Here is a 25,271-nt window from a genome sequence, read left to right on the forward strand (position 1 = left end):
AGTGGAGTGAATCGTATTGATTGAAGACTTGGCTTCCCCATCTTTGAGAGTGGGCATTTGTGGAGAATTAGTTGTTTAACTGTGTATTACAGTTCATGGCTGGATGTAGCTAGATTGCAGAGATTGGATCTGATCCATTGCCTGTGGGATTGCTTGGCCTTTACTGTTATTGACTGTTGTGTGCTGTTTCATGAAACCGGTTCTGTATTGTAGTTTCACAGAGTTCTTAAAGGATTGATTTTTTTAAATTTAAAAATTTTTAGTTTAAGAAGGACTAAAAGTACATCATTCATTTAAACAATTTTAATTATGACCTTTGTTCCTATAAATAAAAAAAAGCCAATGTTTTAAAATTAATGTTGTGACCTTTACTCTCCTGATGTACTAATGTTGTTGACTCGTGATTCTGCAAGTTTCAGAACCTCTCTGGTAGTTTATTTGATCATTGATTCTTCATATCTGAGTGTCACTATGTTACCAAAAATAATTCTGTGCTCACTTCTCTTTCACAAAATTACTTATCAGTGTTGGTCACTAGAATAGTTACACTGGATGTCCGTTAGCTCAGTTGACTGAACAGCTGGTTTGTAATGCTGAGGTTGCCATGAAGGTCCCACCTTCACAGCCTTGTCCCTCGTGAAGCGTGATGCTTCGCAGGTTAAACTCACCATTAGCTGTTGCTCTCTATTATGACAGCATCGCTATGACCATCTGGGACTATGGCAATTACTCTTACTTTTCTATAATGCGCACACATTTTCTGTATGCAGACACATGTAGCATTGAGAAGTAGTGTTTTAGCCAGTCTGCTGCCAAAAGGTGCTAGACGTGTTGCTGTATGCCTTTCCTGCCTGAAACACATTGCCAAACCATGGATTAGGGATTGAGTCTAAAGTATGTAGTATTCAGTCTGCACCTACTGAACTATAAAGTTTGAAGTTTATTTCAGAATCATACAAACTTGAACTTTGCTTTAATAATATGACATTAAAATAAGCTTATGAAAACTGAAAATTTGTACTTGATTTTGATATCCTCAGGTTGGATGTGGTGCTGGGAACAGTGTTTTTCCTGTTCTGGATGAAATTTGGTAAGTAAAGCATGGATATTAAGTCTAAAATGATAGAACTAAATTTTTGTTGATGATAGAGAGTTAAGCTGATATAAAATATTTCATTAACAATAATTCAAATATTACTTCACTTAAGCATAAATTCATGTATAAAGTAATTTGATATAACTGCCTTTACAAAGCAGTTATTTATGAAAAAATTAACTTGCGTTAAGAAGCAAAAGCAAAATGTGTGTGTGTGCGTGCAAATCACTTCGTGAAACAGTTAACAGTCAGCTAGAAGATTTGGAATAGATTTATTTGAATAAGGAAAATTGAATTTTCCTCTATTCTTGCACTCAACAAAAGCCAGCGGGATGCCATTAATTACATAGTTACTTTTGTGACAGGACCAGAAAGTTTTGCAAGAGGATAGCAAACTTGATCTTTACTTTCCACCTTGTTTCCTCAAGAAAGAAAATGAGGTTAAACCAGGAACTTATCAGCCACTTGCTCATTTTTCAGTTGCTAGTGAACTGCTGAAGTCCATAATACAGGAAAAAATCTCAACAGTTGGAAAAAGAAGTCCTAAGTTATTCTGGGCTGCTAGAATTAATTCCTAAACAGCAGGCCTGTTTGATCAAGACAAAAATAATCTTGAAAAAAAATTTTTTTAAAATGCTGTGGATTCTATTGAATTCTGAAATGGATTTCATAAGGCATCATACCAGAGAATCAAGGTAAAGGTAGTGCTATGTGAAATTAGGAAGGTGACTATATGCATAGAAACAAAAGGAAGATAATTTAAAAATAAAGGACAGACGCAAAAGAAAATGCTCCAATTAATGGCAAATGTTCTCTGCTGTCTCGCTTCTTCACATTTCAGCTTATGGGAACAGTTGCTGTGTGTACTCTGTGCAGTACCTCATGATTTTGAATATCTCAATCAAAACATACTTTGCCTTCTCTGAATGGGAACAACCCCAGCTTCTCCAATCCATGTAATTCAAATCCCTCATCCATGGGATCACTCTTGTAAATCTTTTTGCACTTACTGTAAAGATGACACGCTCTTCTCAAAGCTCATTAAACAGAATTGGGCTCACCACTCCAGTTGAAGCTGAACCATTGTTTTATAATCGTTTGCCATAACTTCCTTGCATTTTTACTCTCGTTCTCCCTTCACACTGAGCTAGAAAGCCGTACAGGATTCTAAACAATTTTCTGAATCTGCCTTGTCGTATGGACAAATAGCAACCCTAGATCACACTGTTTTTGAGCTTGTTTAACATGATACTTTTTAATCGCATTTTATCACTTGTCCTGCTTCCCTCCAAATGTTTGGAAGATTTTCTGTATGAATTTCCATCCTGCCACAGGCCCATGTGTCTCACCAGCCTGTCTAAGGCCTGTTATTGTCCTCCACACAACTACTATACTTTCACGTTTTGTGTCATTTGCAAATGTTGAAGCTCTGCCTTGTACACCTGAGTCTAAATGATTAACATATCTCAAGAAAATCAGTGATCTTGATGCTAACCACTGAGGAACCTCATTGCGTATCTTCCTGCAGTATGAAAAGCAACTGCTCACCTATACTTTTAGATTAGATTCCCTACAGCATGGAGACAGGCCCTTCGGCCCAACAAGTCCACACCGACCCTCTGAAGAGTAACCCACCAGCCCCATTCTCCTACATTTACTCCTGACTAATGTACCTAACACTATGGGCAATTTAACATGGCCAATTCACCTGACCTGCACATCTTTGGACTGAGAGATGAAACCCACTCAGACACATCGAGAATGTGCAAACTCCACACAGACAGTTGCCCAAGGCTGGAATCGAATCCAGTTTTCTGGTGCTGTGAGGCAGCATTGCTCACCACTCAGCCACCGTGCCGCTGCAATTTTGGTGCATTACTTTGTTTCCTGTCAATCGGCCAACTTTGTAATGTTTGCCTTTTAATTCTGTGGACTCAAACTTGCTTGCATGCTCATTGTGATGCTTTTGTGTTGTACAGCAAAATTTTTATTAACGGGCACCAATGGGACCAGGAATGTGTCAGTTGATCAAATATTCTGTTTGAGTAATATGGAACTCTTGATCATATTTAAATGTGTGTTTTTAGAGTCATAGTCATAGAGATGTACAGCATGGAAAAAGACCCTTCGGTCCAACCTGTCCATGCCGACCAGATATCCCAACCCAATCTAGTTCCACCTGTTAGCACCCTTCCTATTCATATACCCATCCATGTGCCTCTTAAATGTTGCAATTGTACCAGCCTCCACCACTTCCTCTGGCAGCTCATTCCGTACAAGTGCCAACCTCTGCGTGAAAAAGTTGTCCCTTAGGTCTCTTTTATATCTTTTCCCTCTCACCCTAAACCTATGCCCTCTAGTTCTGGACTCACTGACCCCAGGGAAAAGACTATGCCTATTTACCCTATCCACGCCCCTCATAATTTTATAAACTTCTATAAGGCACCCCTCAGCCTCCGACGCTCCAGAGAAAACAGCCCCAGCCTGTTCAGCCTCTCCCTATAGTTAAATCCTCCAATCCTGGCAATATCCTTGTAAATCTTTTCTGAACCCTTTCAAGTTTCACAACATCTTTCTGATAGGAAGGACCCCAGAATTGCGCGCAATATTCCAACAGTGGCCTAACCAATGTCCTGTACAGCTGCAACATGACCTCCCAACTCTTGTACTCCATACTCTGACCAATAAAGGAAAGCATACCAAACGCCTTCTTCACTATCCCATCCACCTGCGATTCCACTTTCAAGGAGCTATGAACCTCCAAGGTCTCTTTGTTCAGCAACACTCCCTTACCATTAAGTGCATAAGTCCTGCTAAGATTTACTTTCCCAAAATGCAGCACCCTTTCATTTATCTGAATTAAACTCCGTCTGCCATCTCTCAGCCCATTGGCCCATCTGGTCAAGTTCCTGTTGTAATCTGAGGTAACCCTCTTTGCTGTCCACGACACCTCCAATTTCGGTGTCATCTGCAAACTTACTAACTGTACCTCTTATGCTCACGTCCAAATCATTTATGTAAATGACAAAAAGTAGAGGACCCAGCACCGACCCTTGTGGCACTCCACTGGTCACAGGCCTCCAGTCTGAAAAACAACCCTCCACCACCACCACTCATATACTATATCTTCTATCTTTGAGCCAGTTCTGTATCCAAATGGCTAGTTCTCCCTGTATTCCATGAGATCTAACCTTGCTAATCAGTCTCCCATGGGGAACTTTGTCAAACATCTTACTTAAGTCCATATAGATCACATTTACTGCTCTACCCTCCTCAATCCTCTTTGTTACTTTCTCAAAAAACTCAATCAAGTTTGAGAGACATGATTTCCCACGCACAAAGCCATGTTGACTATCTCTAATCAGTCCTTGCCTTTCCAAATACATGTACATCCTGTCCCTCAGGATTCCCTCCAGTAACCTGCCCACCACTGATGTCAGGCTCACTGGTCTATAGTTCCACCCTCCTTAACAGTGGCACCTCGTTAGCCAACCTCCAGTCTTCCGGCACCTCACCTGTGACTATCGATGATACAAATATCTCAGCAAGAGGCCCTTAAGTCATAGAAATATAAAGCAGGGTGTATACATCACTGTTATAAATTGTTTACAGCATAAATCACTTAAATAATAATGCAAGTTTCCATTCAGTGAAACTTACCGGCAGAAAGCCTTCTCACTCACACCCTCAACTGACTACTCAGACATTGTGGTAGATCACAATAATAAAGTAAACCTCCAGTATTTAGTTTCTGCTGCGTCTCTGGTGTCTGTATTCCTTCACGTTCAGTGTCTCTTTGAAGTAAGATAAAATGTGAAACATATATTTTTTAAATTCTATATGAATAAAAGGAAAACGTCTATAAATTAGTTGGAATTCCTATTTATTCCTAAATTATGGAATGTGCAGAAAAGAAAAGTTTCATCACTAAATAAATAAATATCATCAAAAATGTTACTGACATATCTCTTATTTTGTTACATTTCTCATTATAATGTAATATCGTTGCAGTCCTGATATAAAGTTGCCAACCGATATACTTGATATCCAGTATTCATGGCACTTATATCCATCTATGTATACAGTACTGACAGAAGTGTGTCTTCTTAAGAATAAATTTTTATTACACTTGTAACAAGCCTAGACCATTTGATGTTGCATGCATAAAATGTTTCTAATTGAAGTGAGTTGCTAACCACCAAGTCAATTGTTGCACTGTGATAGGAGAGGATTCCTTTACTACTATAGAGCTTAACCCTGGCCATAAAATTTGCTAATCCAAATTTTATTCAGATGTATCCTAAATACTGCTTCCACAAGTCAAGATATTTTGCAAGATGGATTTCTAGAGATAAAATGTTTGGATACAAAATGTATTTGTGTGTTTTCAATGTTTACGTATTTATTTGGTATTTTTTGGCCATATTTATAGCACCATAACCTAGCAGAGGATGTTATACCCATTAACATTTTTCAGTTGTTGTATCTGAAGCAGAAAAAAAAATTGCTTTCTTAGCTTCAGCTTCCTCCCTTTGGGAAATGGAGTTGTGGTGCGCTGTGTAGGAGATCCCCAAGTGCGGAAGCACATACCCCATACATATAGTTGCATTCCCAGCTGATGGTAATAATCCCCGATTGAAATTAGTTTTGATATTTTTGCAATTTATTATCTATGTTGGCCAATCACTAAACACATTCATAAGAGGCTGTTATTGTACTTTTTAACAAAGACTCAACTTTATTACACACTCAGTTTAAAAAATTCCATTACATTTAAACCACTTGAAAAGATCATATTGGAAATATCAGAAATAAAGAATCCACTCTTCAACTCTCAACAAATACTTTACAGATGCTCAGTCCTGAGTTTAGGGTCACCTTGTTAAGTTAGCATAGCTACACTGGTTTCTTCCTCCAACTTCTGCATTAACTCAAGGATATCTTCAAGAAACTTGGGAGTTCAGATACATAGATCTTTAAAATGTCACCAAAAGATACAGCATGTGCCTCACAGTGCCAGAGACCTGGGTTCAATTCCTGCCTCAGGCGACTGACTGTGTGTAGTTTTCACATTCTCCCCGTGTCTCGTAGGTTTCCTCCGGGTTCTCCGGTTTCCTCCCACAGTCCAAAAATGTGCAGGTTAGGTGAATTGGCCATGCTAAATTGCCCGTAGTGTTAGGCGAAGGGGTAAATGTAGGGGAATAGGTCTGGCTGGGTTGCGCTTCGGTGGGTCGGTGTGGACTTGTTGGGCCGAAGGGCCCTGTTTCCAAACTGTAAGTAATCTAATCTAATCTAATTTAATCTATTCTAATCAAATAATCGAGAAAGTTAATGGAATGCTGGCCTTTATATCTAGAGGACTGAAGTTTAGGATGCAAAGGTTTTGATGCAGTTGTACAAAACCCTGGTTTAATTCCAGTTGGAGTGCTGAGAATAGATTTGGGTGCCATGCCTGAGGAAGGATATATTGGCCTTGGGGAGAGAGTACAATGTAGGTTCATAGAAATGATATCTGGACTTGAGTTCAGCTATGAGGAGCAATTATGCAAATTAGGCCTAAACAGAACTTAGAGGGCAATCTGATTGAAGCTTTCAGGATAATAGCAGAACCAACAGTGGAGGCTACAAGACTGGACCATTGTCTGCCTGTTCTGGGATTTGCACCCAGGTTAAAGCAGAAGAAAGTAAGCAGTAAGAAGAAAGCCAGTGCCTTCCTCCAGTCTGCTAGAGTGCATTCTCATGTCACATTAACTCTATCTCTGTTACATTACCACTTATTTTCCTTGACTTGACAGCCTGCTGACAACTCTAACAAACCTCCTAGCTTTGTGTCTGTACTAAATGACATGCTCAAGACAGCAGTAATATGAACAGTAATCTGTAGCTGAGAGGGAGAATATAACAGGGATGCTGTGAGCATCTGAGTGGCCTTAGAATGAGTGAGCACTATGAGAACAAAGAATCCAGAGATGTATCCAAGCCATGGACCAGGTGTGTGTCCCTCTGCACATAGTGTCCTTGTTAGCATTCCAATGATCATTTCATTTGCAGCCTGAGGTGCAGCATTGAACTACAGAAGTATCCTGAGGATCGGAGATTTGCCATGAGGGCTGTTAAATGCTGACGCATAGTGGAAGTCAGTGTCTGTGGACATTGAGTGCATTTGGCCTTGTGGCACATGCTGAGATGTTGGTGCATTGTTTCCAAAGTGGAAGTCGTAGGGATGTACAGGAAGGAAACAGACCCTTTGGTTCAACCCATCCATGCCAACTGGATATCCCGACACAATCTAGTCTCACCTGCCAGCACGCGGCCCATATCCCTCCAAACCCTTCCTATTCATATACCTATCCAAATGCCTTTTAAATTTTGCAATTGTACTAGCCTCCACCACTTCCTCTGGCAGTTCATTCCATACCCGTACCACCCTCTGTGTGAAAAAGTTGCCCCTTACATCTCTTATATCTTGCCCCTCTCACCCTCAACTTTTGCCCTCTAGTTCTGGACTCCCTGACTCCAGGGAAAAGATTTTGTCTTTTTATGTATCCACACCCCTCATGATATTGTAAACCTCTTTAAGGCCACCCCTCCACCTCCAGGGAAAACAGCCCGAGCCTGTTCAGCCTTTCCCTATAGCTCAAATCCTTCAACCCTGACAAAATCCTCGTAAATCTTTTCTGAACCCTTTCAAATTTCACAACATCTTTCTGATAGGAAGGAGAGCAACAATGCACACAATATTCCATCAGTAGCCTAACCAATGTCCTGTACAGCTGCAACATGACCTCCCAACTCCTGTACTCAATACTCTGACCAATAAACGCTAGCATACCAAATGCCTTCTTCGCTATCCTAAATACCTGCAACTTCACTTTCAGGGAGCTATGAACCTGCACTCCCAGGTCTCTTTGTTCAGCAACACTCCCTAGGACCTTACAATTAAGTGTATAAGTCCTGCTAAGATTTGCTTTCCAAAAATGCAGCACCTCTAATTTATCTGAATTAAACTCCATCTGCCACTTCTCAGCCCATTGGCCCATCTGTCCAGATCCTGTTGTCATCCTGTTGTCAACCCTCTTCTCTGTCCACTGCACCTCCAATTTTAATATCATCTACTAACTGTACCTCTTATGCTCGTATCCAAATCATTTATATAAATGATAAAAAGTAATGGACCCAGCACTGATCCTCATGGCACTCCACTGGTCACAGGCCTCCAGTCTGAAAAACAACCCTCCACCACCACCTCCGTCTTCTACCTTTGAGCCAGTTCTGTATCCAAATGGCTAGTTCTCCCTGTATTCCATGAGATCTAACCTTGCTAACCAGTTTCTTATGGGGACCCTTTTCGAACGTCTTACTGAAGTCCACATAGATCACATCTACCGCTCTGCACTCGACAGTCCTCTTAGTTCCTTCTTCAAAAAAAAATCAAGTGTGAGAGACATGATTTCCCATGCACAAAGCCATGTTGACTATCCCTAATCAGTCCTTGCCTTTCCAAATACATGTCCATCCTGTCCCTCAGGATTCCCTCCAACAACTTGCCCACCACTGACGTCGGGCTCGCTGGTCTATAGTTCCCTGGCTTGTCCTTACCAACTTTCTTAAACAGTGGCACCATGTTAGTCAACCTCTAGTATTCTGGCACCTCACCTGTGACTATCGATGATAGAAATATTTCAGTAAGAGGCCCGGCAATCACTTCCCTAGCTTCCCACAAAGTTCCAGAGAAATCTGATCAGGTCCTGGGCATTTATAATCTTTTATGCATTTCAAGACATCCAGCACTTCCTCCTCTGTAATATGGACATTTTTCAAGATGTCACCATCTATTTCCCTACATTCAGTATCTTCCATGTCCTTTTCCACAGTAAATCCTGATGCAGAATGGTAAATAGTAAATCCTGATGTAAAATTTAGGATTTGCCCCATCTTTGAGGGGCCTTATTCTCTCCCTAGTTACCCTTTTGTCCTTAATATGTTTGTAAAAACCCTTTCGATTCTCCTTAACTCTATTTAACCCAAAGCTATCTCATGTCCCCTTTTTGCCCTCCTGATTCACTCTTATGTATACTCCTACTGCCTTTATACTCTTCTAAGGATTCACTCGATCTATCTTGTCTATACCTGACATATGCTTCCTTCTTTTTCTTAACCAAACCTTCAATTTCTTTAGTCATCCAGCATTCCCTACACCTACTAGTCTTTCCTTTCAGATCAATCAGTGAGTTGAATCTCCAGATGCTGGCTCTGGTTTCCTTGTTGGGTTTTCATGATGTTTAGCTTGTTCGATGCATTTGGTTAGATGGGAGGCTGAATATTAATGAAGTGAGTTGTGCTGTTAACATGGTATTGAACAAGCACTAATCTCCATTAATTGGCATCTTGCTCCTGTCCAGCAAGAATTTTGGGACACTACTTGCAAAAAAAGCGTAAAAGATGGCACAATTTGCAACTGATGCTAATATAGGCCTCACTGCACGGGTTACCCAATTTAGACTTACCATAGACCACATCACTCACAGACTTACAGGAATCCCAGCATTGTTTCTGTTGTTTTTAATGCACTATGTGTGAACTTGTATTTCAACTTGGAAATTATAACCTTCATACCTGTGGTGTGGGGAAAATCACCAGTCTTGGAGTCAGAGTCGGGATTCATTGACCGAGTTTATTGCATAAGAAAATACCGGAGCTCCAGGGAGAGAAATACACCAACAGCACAGAAGTCAGCTGCAAGTCTTCTCTTGACCCGGAGCACATGTTGAGAAATTTTTATACATATTGTGATACGTCAGTAATGAGATTATTGTCTTTGTAACATGGTTTGTTTGTAGTAATTGTTACAGAATCACTGATAGTTTTGGTACAGTCTTTGTCAGTCCCAGCGCAGCCTTTGTAAATTTCGGTGCAGTCATTGTCAGTTCCAGTATAAACAATGTCAGTTTCAATATCTGCACGGAATGGGCGCTAATCACCCTTTCTGAGAAGGGCAATTACTGCAGCCCTGGCCGTTAAACATTTCGTACTGAGTCTCTATCAAGTTATTAACATTTCTGTAAGAAGTGCTGGCTGGACCCAGACATTTTGGCAGGCAGTATTCATTACTCGCGTATTCACTCCCCCACCTGCCTTAAACTAATTAAGTGCATTGTGCTCGCATTCTGGTGGCTTCAGGCAGTGTCTGTATCTGCTCTGCTGTTTCTCTCCATGTTGTGATCTGACGGCCATCTGATGAAGGGAGTTTACCCAAAACGTCGATTTTCCTGCTCCTCGAATGCTGCCAGTGCTTTTCCAGAACTACTCTAATCCATGCCATCTGATGTGTCAAGTTGGCCAACTGATGGCACAGTGGCCATCTTGTGTGCCCATGTGCCTCATGTCACCCTGCCCCATGCCATCTCCCTTTTCATCTGTTTCAGGCTTTTTTTTTTGGTACCTGCTTGGGGAAAAAGCTGTCCTGAATTGTGTTTGCCTTAACAATTGGATTGCACTTATTTCATTTCCTTTGCTATATGACATGTGGCCTCCGTGTAAAACTTCTGACATTTTTGTTTACAGCACTGAGTTTTTAAAAGGCTGTAAGAGTATAATGTGTTTATTATATGCACGTTTTCCTGGTAAACATTTATGGCTGAGGGGTAAAAAGGTTTGTCTCGAATCACACGAGGCGTATAACCTTTAAGAACCTAGGAGGTGTATTTTATTAAATATTTAATCGTACAACAAGAGTGATATCACCATTTTTTGCATTTCAGTTATTTTGAAGTATGTTCCTTGTGCAGCAAGAAACCATAGTTGGGAAAAGCTAATTTTAATAAGATAGTTAAATTTTGAAACTCCATTTTGTGGTGAAATCACGCCTTCGAATATGAGTTAGTGGAGTCAGTTAGCGCACATACATTGCAAACATAACACCAGAGAATTTAAATGAAAGGTTAGTAGAGCTGTCTGGGTAAATAAGTTAGTACTTTGCCTATCGCAGAGATACTGCTGCTCCATCATCAGATTACTGTTCTTGTCCCTGATCAACTGATCCATAAATTGTTTTTAAGCCCTTCATCCCTTCCTGTTATTTTCTTTGGAATAACTATCATTATCCTAATCAGAGGACAGGTGGATATCCTGTTTCTCAGACCTTTACCTTAGTTGCTGCATGTAAAGGTACTGTAAAGGAGCCAGACTGACATTTCTTCCATGACACCAACTTGCAATCTTTAGGGAATTGTAGATTTAAACTTTCATCATGTTAACTTCATAGCGATTTGGAATTTTGTACCTTGTAAAATACCTATGGCATTTTTCCTTTAATTTTTGTTGGTTTAATGATTACATGTTACATTGTTAAAAAAGAATTGTTAGCATACAGATGAAAACTGTGGAATGATAATGAAGGAAATGAAAAGATGTAATATTTTTCTCTATTCACTGCAGCAATCCCAGACCATTCCTTTATTGCTGTGACTTCTCAGAATTTGCAGTAGAGCTGGTGAAGGTACAAATCTGATTTTAGGTTTTTTTTGTAGAATTTTATAAATCACCTTGCTTTCACTTTCAATATCAATTGTAGTTAGTCAAATATACTGTAATTCTACACTGGAACGTTATGATCATGGTTACAGACTTTTTTAAGTTAAGTAAATCACTATTTGTATTTTTAGTAAAAGAAAACTGGCAGATGTAAAACAGATTAAGTTAATTTGTATGTATGGAACAAACAATACAAAAAAATTGTGCCTCATGTATATTTCTCTGGATTCTAATCGCACTATCTGCATCATTGTAAGAAATACCATTTTGATAAATTACAAATATTTATATTTGAACAATTAGCTGTTTTAGCCATATTCTTTTGTTTGTCTCATTGCTTTGTAGTCTCACCCCTCATACAATCCAAGCCGATGTTATGCCTTTGTTCACGATCTGTGCAATGAAGCAGGCGCCACTTACCCGTTTCCAGATGGAAGTATTGATATCATTCTTCTTGTATTTGTGCTTTCTTCTATTCACCCAAAGAGGTAGGTAAAGATGAAGGGCCACAGCAAAGATCTTCAGCTCATTGATCATCTGAGTTTATTTCATTCAAAATTAGGCTGAAACATTAAAATTTCATTTCACATCAATTATTGCTTCAAAAGCAGAGAATACTTAGGGAAAAATGTTTTGAATAAATAGTTTTTAAAAATAATTTGTAAGCTATTATGCATTGGTACATTTGTTTGCAACCTGAAACTGAACTCCTGAAGATTTAAAAAAAAATGATCCAGCAAATGTACAAAGGTACTGTTTTTTTTTTGTGTATGCTGTATAGGATGACATGTGACAGCAGTTGAAATAATGATTATGTGACTTGGACAAAAGCCAGAATGAGAACAAAGCCTTGGTATTGGACAGTAATTTAGTAGATTTAAAATGAAACAATAAATGACCAAAACCATTTTAGCAGAATAAATCTGAGTACTATTCATCTGCACTTCTGTAGAATCTTGAGGAAATCTCCGGCTTTTACAATATGGCCATCCATAGTCAAAGTCCTGTATTTATCTTTTTTCCAGAACTAGAAATCAAATACAGAAGTATAATAAATAATACTTTATCAATATGGTAAAATCAATGAGATCACAAAGGTCAATTAAAGCTGCTAAGAAATGGCTTTTAAAATTGAAAATGTTAGTAATCAATCTAATCTAAATGTCATTCTTGACATTAAATTTACACTGAATTCATTTTTCGTGCTTTTGAGCATGGTATCAATCTAAAGGCACAATTGAATTTCAAATTAATCTGTGATTTTTCTGTACCATGGTTGGATCCCAGATACAGACATGCCTCTTTTTTATTAAAAGATTGCTATTATCTAGTGTTTTTAGAGCTTTTATTCATGCTGGTAGCTTTGAACAAGCAGAAGAAAAATTTAAAGAAGCTTTTATTTTATTTATTCATGGAACGTGGGTGTTGCTGGCTGGCCAGCATCAAATTGTTATCACACCCTGAAAATTTTCTGCCATAGTTGAACAGTCTTTATCTGCCACAAGCTCCTTCAGGTCTATAAATATATGTCTGCAACCAAATTACAGTTTTACAATTTACTTTCAGTTTCTGCATTTAATGCACGACTGTTTACTGATTGTTTCCTCCTGTCGCTTTCATTTAAACAGCCAAAAATTCAATAAATATCATGTTTTGGTTTTCATATTTCAACTTAAGAAGATATATTGTTGTAAAAGAACCATTTTAAAAAGATACTGAGATTTTGATGGTACTCATTTAAAGGACTTAACACGTTCATGTGCATGTTGACCATGGTTTATTAAAATAAAAAGACCAATGAATATACATATGTTGAATTTTGTAGTTGAACACAAATAATACTGATTGTGGTGGCGGGAGGAAGAGAAAAGAGTAATGACAATAAATTAAACAAATTGCGATGTGGTTTTTTTAACAGCTTAGCACTTTTGTAAAGTCAAATTATGGGTATTTGAAAAATATCACAAATAATTGAGTCACAGTAGCAAATCTCTTTGTTATGATGTCTGTTTTTTTTAATACAAGTTTTATATTACTATGCAGATATTTTGATCTCAAAAATGAAGTATATTGTGACAGTTAAGAATATCAGTGAAATGATATTGACAGAAGAATCTGGCTTTTGAATTATGCCTCGTGATACTGATCAATTTGCTTTTTGGGGACATATTTACTGTTCCTTTCTGGTATTCTTGCTGCCTGTCAAGAAATTCCACGATGGAACTATTATATGATGAAAGATTTTGAGTTTAAGTCGCTATATGAAAGCTTTTAATGTTCTTTGCATATTATGTTAAGTCTATTGCTTTGCCTTTTTTCATGTTTCATGCAAAGTAATAGATAGTAGCAGTGGAGCTGCTCTAGCCTTCACATCATAGAATGTGAATAAAGCAGAAAATGTTTTCCTCTGAAGTAGTTTCTTTCTTCCTTTTCCATCTTGCCCCTTTGTGATCTATGCTTTATGCATCACCTCAGAGTTTTTTTGTCATCACTGTCTAAGCCATTCTTTGTGTCTCCGGATAATATTTCTTGCGTTGTTTATGAGAATGGGTGCATTGTGAGCTCTTGCTTGCAGAACAGCCTGCCTCTGGCTGCCCATTTAGCACAATGGGAAGAGTGTGTGTCTTTTTAGATTTAGATAGAGGATATGGATCAGCACAGGCTTGGAGGGCTGAAGGGCTTGTTCCTGCTCTGTAATGTTCTTTGTTATTTTTACTAGACCAACCAATCCATGCATCCCAATATAATTTGATTGTTTTTCCTGGTTCCAAATATGGCCAATCATATGTTTTCTGTATATTAGACATGAAATAAAAGATCCATTAACTAGCTTTCTTTAATGAACACACAATTATCGATGTATTATGAACAAAACTTATTCAATGAAAATGCAAAACAGGTTAACAGTTTGTAATATGCAAAAATGAATGTTTGCCCCCTCTAAATAACCCAAACCATACCCACACTATGGGATAAAGCTGATATATCTCTGAAAAGATTCAGAGTAAAAAAACACTTTTGGCCAATAATACTTAGTTCTCAAAGGAAGAGAAATGATACGGTTTGGAATGTTCATAGGCTACAGTTTCGGCACATGTAGATGAGTCCCTAGATATGTGCACTTTCTTCTGGGGTCTTGGAATATGCTGCTTGCTCAGGAAGTAGTCTTGAGATGTTTTCTGGATTTGCTTCATCTGAGCAATCTGGTTTTACATTAGAATGCACAAGAAGAGTGTTTCAGAAATAGGAGAGAGATGAGCAGAATAGCCTTTTCCTCAACTGGCAACCAAGTTATCGTCAAGAAAAACACTTCTCATATTTGACAGCTGTAAAACCTTGGCATGTTATTTGTCAGAAGTACGTCCAAGCAAATAGCTGAGGCCACGTGTTCGGAGAAAAGAATTACGAGTTTTTTCATTGATCTTCTTTTGAAAATAAAATCAAGGTATCTCCACAAACTTGAAATAGATCCGTTTTTTCTCAAACTTTCATAAGTCCTCAAAAAACTTTAAATGTGAACTTTCATGGCAGTGTATTCAAAACCAAGTTGATGTTTGAATTGCACAGGTAATATTACCCATTAAATTAAAGATTGGCAGCACTTTCTCCCTGCACTGCTGATCTCTAGTTACTGTAGAAGCTAAGAGAAAAGTACCACTATTCTAAAATTTAAGATCTAAAACATTAACCAGGAAATTCTGATTCTTTTTAACTACACCTGTGTTCTGTTTTGGTCGCCTCGTAACATGGACTATGAACCTAGTAGAAGTAGGCTATTTGGCCCCTTGAACTTTTTATTCCACTAAATAACTTCTGTTTGGGGACTCAACTCCATATCCCAACCAACAAGAAATAAACTTTGACTTCTCTGTTAGTTAATATTGATGTACCGTTGCCTATTCACTGACCTTGCCGCCACTGCTGTCTGGGTAAGAGTGTTCCAAAGTCTTATGACCCTCTGAGAGAAAAATAAAACGCTTCATTTCTGTTGGCGACCCCATATTTTCAAACTCTGTCCCTAGTACTAATCTCCCCCCGATAAGAAATATTCATACAGCGTCCAACCTGTCAAGTCCCTTCAGGAACTGAAACAAAAACAGAAATTGCAGAAGAAATTCAGCAGGCCTGGCAGCATCTGTGGAGATAAAGCAGAGTTAATATTTTGAGTCCAATGATGCATCTTCAGAATTGCTAGCTAGAAAAAGATGGCAATTATGCTAATGACTGTGTAGGAGGGGAGGAGTTACTGGCTAGGTAGAGATAGAGCCCAAAGCGAGGGAGAGGGCAACATGCAGAAAAACAGTCATAGTAAGCCAGAGAAGGAGCAACGCTTACAATGGGGACTATAAGTTGATGAAAATGGGTTATCCGTGCTGAAAACAGCCTATATAGTATTACAGCTTCAAATGTACATGGAAGGAGGTGTGAGAAGGAGGCCCTAGAATTATTGAACTCTATATAGAGTCTTGAAAGATGCAGGGTTCCCAAGCTGGACAAAAGATGATGTTCTTCCAGCTTGCCCTGAGCCTTGTTGGACGCTACAGCAAGCCCGAGACAAAAATGTTGCCAGAGTGCACAGCAATGTATTGAAGTGGTAGGCAACTAAAAGCTCGGGATAATTTTTACATTATGCAAACTGGTCACCCAGTCTGTGTTTCATCACTTTAATATACAGGGGGCCACGTTGCGAGCAACTGCTTTCTCTCTACTAATGCTGCCACTCCTGCTGAGTTTCTCGAGCAATTTCTGTTTATGTTTGGATTTTCAGCATCTAAAGTTCTTGGTTTTTTTCTCTTCAGGCTCTTGCAAGTTTCAGTAAGCTCTAAACTTCAATGGATACAGGCCCTGTTCAATGTCTCACCACTGTATGAGCACCTCTATCCTAGGTATCAATTAAAAACAGAAATTACTGGAAAGATTCAGCACATCCAGCAGCATCTGTGGAGAGGAAGAGTTAACGTTTCGGGTCCAGTGACCCTCCTTCAGAATGGAGCCAGTCGAGTGAGCCTTCTTCTGAACTGTTTCAAATTAATTTATATCATTTTTAACGTAAGGAGAGCGTGGTTGCAAATTGTGCTCCAGATGTGGTATCAACATTGCTCTTTACAACTTTAGCAAAGCACCCTATCTTTATAGTTCACTTTAAATGAATAAGATTCCATTTACTTTTGCACCTGCATAATAACTTTGTGTGATTTGTGTACAAGAACATTCAGATCCTTCTTTACCTCTGACTTCTGCAAACTCTCTCTGTTTAAATAAGATTGTACTTTTTTCTACTGTTCCTGCCAAAATGAACCAGCTCACATTTACCCAAATTATACGTTAGATACTTTTTTTGTGCCCATTCATTCACCCTATCTATTTCTTCAGGGATTGCTCGTCTTTTCTTCACAATTTACCTATCTTTGTATTCTCAGCAGATTTAGCGATCATACAAACAGTTCTTCTAAGTCATTGAGATATATTCTAAATAGTTGAGACTTCAGTCCTGATCCTTCTTGTTAATCCAGTTGTTAACGTGGGAGTGAACCATTTATGCCTATTCTTTGTTTCCTGATGGCTTATCTATGCTGATGTTTTCACCATGCCATGATGCTGATGTTTTCACCATGCCATGAGTTTTCATTTTGCTTAATAACCTTTGATGTGACATCTTGTCAAATAGCTCCTGAAAATCAAATTACAGCAAATCCACAGATTCCCCTTTTTCTATGTTGGTTGTTGCTTCCTCAAAGAACTTCAGAGGATTGATCAAAGGTGATTTCCCTTTCATACAAACCATATTGAGTTTATCTGATTATATTGAGATTTTCTATGTGCTCTACTATAAGATCCTTTAACATAGCTTTCAGCAATTTCCTAATGATAAGCCCACTGGCTTGTAGTTTTTGTCTCCCTCATTTCTTGAACGGAGAAATTGTATTCACTGTTTTCCACATTGACAGTACCTTTCCAGAATCTTGGGGATTTTAAAAGAAAATTAAAGCCAATGCATCTACTGCAATCAATCAATTCTTTTCAGACCCTGAAGTGATATCCATTAGTTCTTGGGGTTTGTCAGCTTTTAGTTTGAATAATTTTCTTATTAAATTTCGCTGGTGATTGCAATATTTTAAGTTCCTCAGTCCTATTTGCAATTGCTTTTGAGAGTTCACTTGTATCCTGCACAGTCAGTAGAGATGCAAAAATGTATTCAATTTATCTGTCTTTACTTTCCATTATTAATTTCCCAGACACGCATTAGAAAACCAGCACTCATGTGATTTATTATTTTTCTGTTACAAACTCTTACTTTCTGTTTTTATATTTCCTGATAGCTTTCTCTTATCCTCTGATTTCTTTGTCGTTATAAATATTCTAATTATTCTGTGTTGCTCTATATATCCTGGCCTATCTTTGGACATCCCACTCAGCTTTATAGAAATATGTTTTATTTCTCAGTTTGTACTAACTTTAACTCCTCAGTTAGCTACGGATGATGTCTCCTTTTGTTAGAATCCTTCTTACTCGATGGAATGTATTGTACTGGGTATTCAGAAATACAGGGTGACTGCTGTATCCGCAGAGTTGGTTTCCACGGTTCCAGTACCTGTGGGGGTTTACCACGGCCTGAACATATTACAGTGAACATTTGGGGAGCAAGGGGCTGCCAGGAAGGTAAATTGCCCATTTACACAAATGGATTCGCTCCTATCTGCCATTTCAGGCTTCCACTGTAGAGCTTGGAACATATCCCCTGCGGGCTGGGGGTCTACTGTATCTCATTTGGTGTCTGTCCCTGCAGCTTTACTGTGCTATCCCTTAACCTAATTCCCAGGTCACTTCACCAAACTTCACCATATTGCTCTTAAATCATTTTTTAAAAATAATCTTAGATTGATTCTTCTTGCTGTCAAACTGAATGTGCAATTCGATCATTTCATAATAATTACTACCTAGGGGTGCGTTCACTATTATGTCATAAATTTATCTTGTCTCATTGCACATTGCCAGACCTAGTATGGCCTGTTCATTGGCTCTTAAAAGTGCTGCTAAAAGAAACTGTTCAGAAAACATTCCATGAATTCACATTTCCACCACTTTTAGTTCCAAAGAATATATTGAGTTCAAAACATTAATTCTGTATCTCTCTGCACAGAAACTGCCAGATCTGCTGAGTTTCTTTTTTTGAATTTATTGATAGGATGTAGGTCTTGCTGGCAAGGCTAGCATTTATTGTCTGTCCATATTGTCCGGAGAAGGTGGTGGTGAGCTGCTTTTTTGAACTGCAGCAGTCCTTGGGATGTAAGGGTACCTACAGTGCTATTCGGAAGGAAGTTCCAGAATCTTGACCAGGTCACATTGAAGGAATGGTAATATGTTTCACAGTCAAGATGGTGTGTGGCTTGAACAGGATTTTGGTGTTCCCATATTTAGGTAAAAAATGAGGTCTGCAGATGCTGGAGATCACAGCTGAAAATGTGTTGCTGGTTAAAGCACAGCAGGTTAGGCAGCATCCAAGGAACAGGAAATTCGACGTTTCGGGCATAAGCCCTTCATCAGGGCTTATGAAGGGCTTATGCCCGAAACGTCGAATTTCCTGTTCCTTGGATGCTGCCTAACCTGCTGTGCTTTAACCAGCAACACATTTTCAGCTGTTCCCATATTTATGCTGCTCTTATTCCTTGTGGCAAATACAGGTTAGGGGTTTGGAAGGTGTGATTGGAAGAGTGAATTAGCGCACTATGTCTTATGCATTGTCCACACTGCTGCCTCTGTTCATTACTGGTGATGGGCAATATGTTCAAAGTGCTGAATGGGATGTCAGTCAAGTGGGATAGTTTGTCCTGCCTCATCTCAAGATTCCTGGGTGTTATGGAAGCTTCATTCATCCAGACAATGGAGGGTCGTATTCAAGTACTGCCTTGATGTCAATGCAGTCATTCTACCTCACCTCTTTGGTTCTTTTGCTGAAAATGTGTTGCTGGAAAAGCGCAGCAGGTCAGGCAGCATCCAAGGAACAGGAAATTCAACGTTTCGGGCATACGCCCTTCCTGATGAAGGGCTTATGACCAAAACGTCGAATTTCCTGTTCCTTGGATGCTGCCTGACCTGCTGCGCTTTTCCAGCAACACATTTTCAGTTCTGATACTCCAGTATCTGCAGACCTCACTTTCTCCTCTTTGGTTCTTTTGTCCATGCTGTAATGAGTTCAGGTACTGAGTGATGCTGGTGGAATCCATACAAAACATCTTTGACCAAGTGCCAGGTGATAATAGTGTTTATAATACGTTCGATCACTTTGCAGTGATGGAGTAGGGTGTAATTTTCTTTTAAAAGCGAGGTTGAATTTGCCCTGCTTTTTGTGCACAGGACATACCTACGCATTGTTTCACATCATCAGATAGACTTAATCCTCCATAGGAGTAACCATTGTACAATCCTACTAATCCTGTCATGGATGGACACATCTGCTCCAGATGGAATGGTGAGAATGAGGCCAAATAGGATTTTCCCTCTTATTGGTTTAGCGTTCAGTTGTTGAATAGGTCTACAAGAATGATTCCCAGTACCCCTAATTACTCTCGATGCTTTATAAAGCTGTATAGAACATAGAAAAATACAGCGCAGTACAGGCCCTTCGGCCCTCGATGTTGCGCCGACCAAAGCCTACCTAACCTACACTAGCCCAATAACCTCCATATGCTTATCCAATGCCCGCTTAAATGACCATAAAGAGGGAGAGTCCACCCTACTACTGGCAGGGCATTCCATGAACTCACAACCCACTGAGTAAAGAATCTACCCCTAACATCTGTCCTATACCTACCACCCCTTAATTTAAATCTGTGTCCCCTAGGAACAGCTGACTCCATTGGCGGAAAAAGGTTCTCACTGTCAACCCTATCTAAACCCCTAATCATCTTATACACCTCTATCAAATCTCCCCTAAACCTTCTTTTCTCCAATGAGAACAGCCCCAAGTGTCTCAGCCTTTCCTCATATGATCTTCCTACCATGCCAGGCAACATCCTGGTAAACCTCCTCTGCACTCGTTCCAATGCCTCCACGTCCTTCCTATAGTATGGCGACCAAAACTGCACACAATACTCCAGATGAGGCCACACCAGAGTCTTATACAACTGCAACATGACCTCAGATCCTTGTGGAACACCGCTAGTAACTGCACTCCAAGATGAACCTATACCATCAACTACTACCCTCTGTCTCCTTCCAGCCAGCCAATTCCTAATCCAAACCTCTAATGCACCCTCAATGCCATACCTCCGTAGTTTTTGCATTAGCCTACCATGGGGTACCTCATCGAACGCCTTGCTAAAATCCATATACACCACATCTACTGCTTTACCCTCGTCCACTTCCTTGGTCACCTTCTCAAAGAACTCAATAAGGTTTGTGAGGCACGACCTGCCCTTCACAAAACCATGCTGACTATCCTTGATCACATTATTCCTATCCAGATGTTCATAAATCCTATCCCTTACAATTCTCTCTAAGACTTTGCCCACAACAGAAGTGAGACTCACTGGCCTATAGTTACTCGGGCTATCCCTACTCCCCTTCTTGAACAAGGGGACCACATTCGCTATCCTCCAGTCTTCTGACACTATTCCCGTAGACAATGACGACATAAAAATCAAGGCCAATGGCTCCGCTTTCTCCTCCCTAGCTTCCCAGAGGATCCTAGGATAAATGCCATCAGGCCCAGGGGACTTATCTATTTTCATCCTTTCCAGTATTCCCCAGACCACTTCCCTACATACCTCAAGGTCATCCATTCTAATCACTTGTGACTCAATATTCAAATCAGCAACAGTGTCCTGTTCCTGAGTGAATACTGACAAAAAGTATTGATTTAGTGTCTCTCCAATCTCCTCCGCCTCCACGCACAACTTCCCACTACTTTCCTCGACTGGACCGATACCTACCCTAGTCATCCTTTTATTCCTGACATACCTATAGAAAGCCTTTGGGTTTTCCCTAATCCTACCAACTAAGGACTTTTCATGTCCCCTTCTCGCTGCTCTTAGCTCTCTCTTTAGATCCTTCCTGGCTACCTTATAACTCTCAATCGCCCCAACTGAACCTCATGCCTCATCTTTACATAGGCCGCCCTCTTCCCTTTCACAAGGGATTCCAATTCCTTATTAAACCACAGCTCCCTCACAAGACCCTTTACTCCCTGCCTGACAGGTACATACTTATCAAGGACACGCATTGTTCCTTGAACAATCTCCACATATCATTTGTGTTCTTCCCTTGAAGCCTATTTTTCCAATCCACGCATCCTAAGTCATGCCTCACCGCATCATAATTTCCCTGCCCCCAGCGATAACTCTTGCCCTGCAGTGCACACTTATCCCTCTCCATCACTAGAGTAAAAGTCACCGAGTTGTGGTCACTGTCCCCGAAGTGCTCACCTACCTCCAAGTCTAACACCTGGCCTGGTTCATTACCTAGAACCAAATCCAGTATAGCCTCACCTCTTGTTGGCCTGTACAGGAAACCCTCCTGTACACATTGGACAAACACCGACCCATCTAACGAACTCGAGCTATAGCTTTCCCAGTCAATATCTGGGAAGTTAAAGTCCCCCATAACAACCACCCTGCTACTTTCACTCTTCTCCTGAATCATCCTCGCAATACTTTCCTCTACTTCTCTCGGACTATTAGGAGGCCTGTAGAAAACTCCTAGCAGGGTGACCTCACCTTTCCTATTTCTAACCTCAGCCCAAACTACCTCAGATGGCAAGTCTTCCTCCACCGTCCTTTCCACCGCTGTAATACTACCCTTGACAAGCAATGCCTCACCTCCCCCTCTTTTACCCCCATCTCTGACCCTGCTCAAACATTTAAACCCTGGAACCTGCAACAGCCATTCCTGTCCCTGTTCTACCCACGTCTCTGTAATGGCCACAACATTGAAGTCCCAGGTACCAACCCACGCTGCAAGTTCACCTACCTTATTTCTTATACTTCTGGCATTGAAGTATACACACTTCAAGCCACCTTCCTGTTTACAGGCACCCTCCTTCGAGATCAATGCCTTGTTCCTAACCTCCCTACACTCAAGGTCCTGCACCCTAAAGCTACAGTCCAGGTTCCCATGCCCCTGCAGAGTTAGTTTAGACCCTCCCAAAGAGCACTAGCAAGCCTCTCCCCAAGGATATTGGTGCCCCTCAGGTTCAGGTGTAGACCCTCCTGTTTATAGAGGTCCCACCTTCCCCAGAAAGAACCCCAGTTGTCCAGAAACTGGAATCCCTCCCTCCTGCACCATCCCTGTAGCCACGCATTTAACTGTTCTCTCTCCCTATTCCTCGACTCTCTTTCACGTGGCACGGGTAACAAACCAGAGACAACAACTCTGTTCGTTCTAGCTCTGAGCTTCCAACCTAGCTCCCTGAAAGCCTGCCTAACATCCTCATCCCTCTTCCTACCTATGTCGTTGGTTCCAACGTGGACCACGATCTGGGGCTGCTCCCCCTCCCCCTTAAGGGCCCGGAAAACACGATCAGAGACATCACGTACCCTTGCACCTGGGAGGTAACATACCAATCGTGAGTCTCTGTCGCCCCCGCAAAACCGCCTATCTGTGCCCCTCACCATTGAGTCCCCAATAACTATCGCTCTACCTTTCTCCACCCTTCCCTTCTGAGCAACGGGGACAGGCTCCGTGCCAGAGGCCTGAACCTCGTTGCTTACCCCTGGTAAATCATCCCCCCCACAAGTATCCAAAACGGTATACTTGTTCTTGAGGGGAATGACCGCAGGGGGTCCCTGCACTGGCTGCTTCCTCCCACTCCCCCTCACTGTCACCCATCTCTCTATAACTTTCGGAGTAACTACTTCCCTAAAGCTCTGATCTATGACCACCTCTGCCTCCCGACTGATCCACAGTTCATCCAACTCCAGCTCCAGTTCCCTAACACGGTCTTTGAGGAGCTGGAGGTGGGTGCACTTCTTGCAAGTGTAATCAGCAGGGACGCTAATGGCTTCCCTCACCTCATACATGTTGCAAGAGGAACATTGCACTGCCTTCGCTGCCTTCCCTCTAAAAGGTAAACTTTAAAAAACTAGATCTAAAGAAACAAACAAGCAAAATGCAGCACTTACCTGCTTACCACAACGGGTCTTATTATTTAGGTTAGAGGAGGAGGGCGGGTGGGAGGCTCTACCCCTGTAGTGCCTCGGGTTCTTCGCCTGCACGCTTATATAAGAGAAAAAACCTTCCCAGGTAAGCTAGCGCGACACCAGCTTCCGGGTCCGCTAGGCGCTCAATAAAAACTTTAAATTTTAGTTGTTAAAAAACAAAAACTGGACTAAACCCGCGACTTAAAAAAAACACCACCAGACAGCCGTTACCTGCTCCGCCGAGAGAGTGTATCTATTCACATAAAAAATGACTGGACTCAGGGTGATTTGATAGAGCTGCGTCAAATAGATAAATATTCTTCTGAGAGATTATTTCATTTTGATGGACTGGGGAATGCCTGCGGTCATGCATACAAAATTACACAAGGACATAGCTGGGTTCATTTTAAGGTTGTGATAACCCTATGGTCTAGGTTGCTGACTCTCCATACTTGAGATTAGATTCGATTCCCTACAGCATGGAAACAGACCCTTCGGCCCAACAAGTCCACACCGACCCTCCGAAGAGTAACTCACCCAGACCCATTCCCCTACCCTATATTTACCCCTGACTAATGCACCTAACACTATGGGCAATTTAGCATGGCTAATTCACCCGCGCATCTTTGGATTGTGAGAGGAAACTGGATCACAGGGCGAATGTGCTAACCGCTGAGCCACTGTGCCTGTTAGTTTAAGCGACAGCTAAGTCAATATCTATTTGGGATGGAGAGCAAACTTGATTAAAAAGTTAATGAAATGCCAAGTGATAAAACTATGGTCAATATGAACTAGTTTCAATTATTGAGTCCGAGAGGAATTTTGTAGATTTTTTTTTTCCCCCTACTTGAAATTGGGTTTCTGGCTTACTCGGGAGATTATTAGATTCACTGCAGATTAGATTAGATTTAGATTAGATTTACAGTGTGGAAACAGGCCCTTCGGCCCAACAAGTCCACACCGACCCGCCGAAGCGAAACCCACCCACACCCCTACATTTACCCCTTACCTAACACTAGGGGCAATTTAGCATGGCCAATTCACCTGACCCGCACATCTTTGTGACTGTGGGAGGAAACCGGAGCACCCGGAGGAAACCCACGCTGACACGGGGAGAACGTGCAAACTCCACACAGTCAGTCGCCTGAGTCGGGAATTGAACCCGGGTCTTCAAGCGCTGTGAGGCAGCAGTGCTAACCACTGTGCCACCGTGCCGCCCACAAATAGAGGGTGTCTAATCATGATGTGGATATGGGGCAGGCTTGATGGTCTTGCTGGTCTTTTCCTTCCCTTCATTTTATCCATAACTTGTAATAATTTCATGTTCAGAATACTTAACTTTTTCAAACCATTTAACTTGTTCATGCACATAAAAACATGAATGAAGGGGATGTAATTCTCATAAGGAGAATATTCATTGTTCCTGTACTCAGTTCAAAACAAAATCAAGGTGCAATCTATTACGACTTTGGAAGTTAGTTAACCTGCAGCTAAGCTTCTGAAGT

At 40.7% G+C, this 25,271-nt stretch overlaps 1 protein-coding gene across 1 annotated transcript in view; it reads left to right on the forward strand.

The window, feature by feature from the left end:
• Window positions 1-25,271, forward strand: part of mettl8 (methyltransferase 8, methylcytidine) — a 45,705-nt gene that overhangs the window by 9,612 nt on the left and 10,822 nt on the right. The window contains exons 5-7 of the mRNA XM_060827261.1: window positions 1,041-1,090; window positions 11,534-11,594; window positions 11,975-12,117. Coding sequence (XP_060683244.1) covers window positions 1,041-1,090; window positions 11,534-11,594; window positions 11,975-12,117 — 254 coding nt within the window. The remainder of the gene's footprint in view (window positions 1-1,040; window positions 1,091-11,533; window positions 11,595-11,974; window positions 12,118-25,271) is intronic.

Source organism: Hemiscyllium ocellatum, chromosome 7 (genome assembly GCF_020745735.1).
Source record: "Hemiscyllium ocellatum isolate sHemOce1 chromosome 7, sHemOce1.pat.X.cur, whole genome shotgun sequence".
Classification (NCBI taxonomy): domain Eukaryota; kingdom Metazoa; phylum Chordata; class Chondrichthyes; order Orectolobiformes; family Hemiscylliidae; genus Hemiscyllium; species Hemiscyllium ocellatum.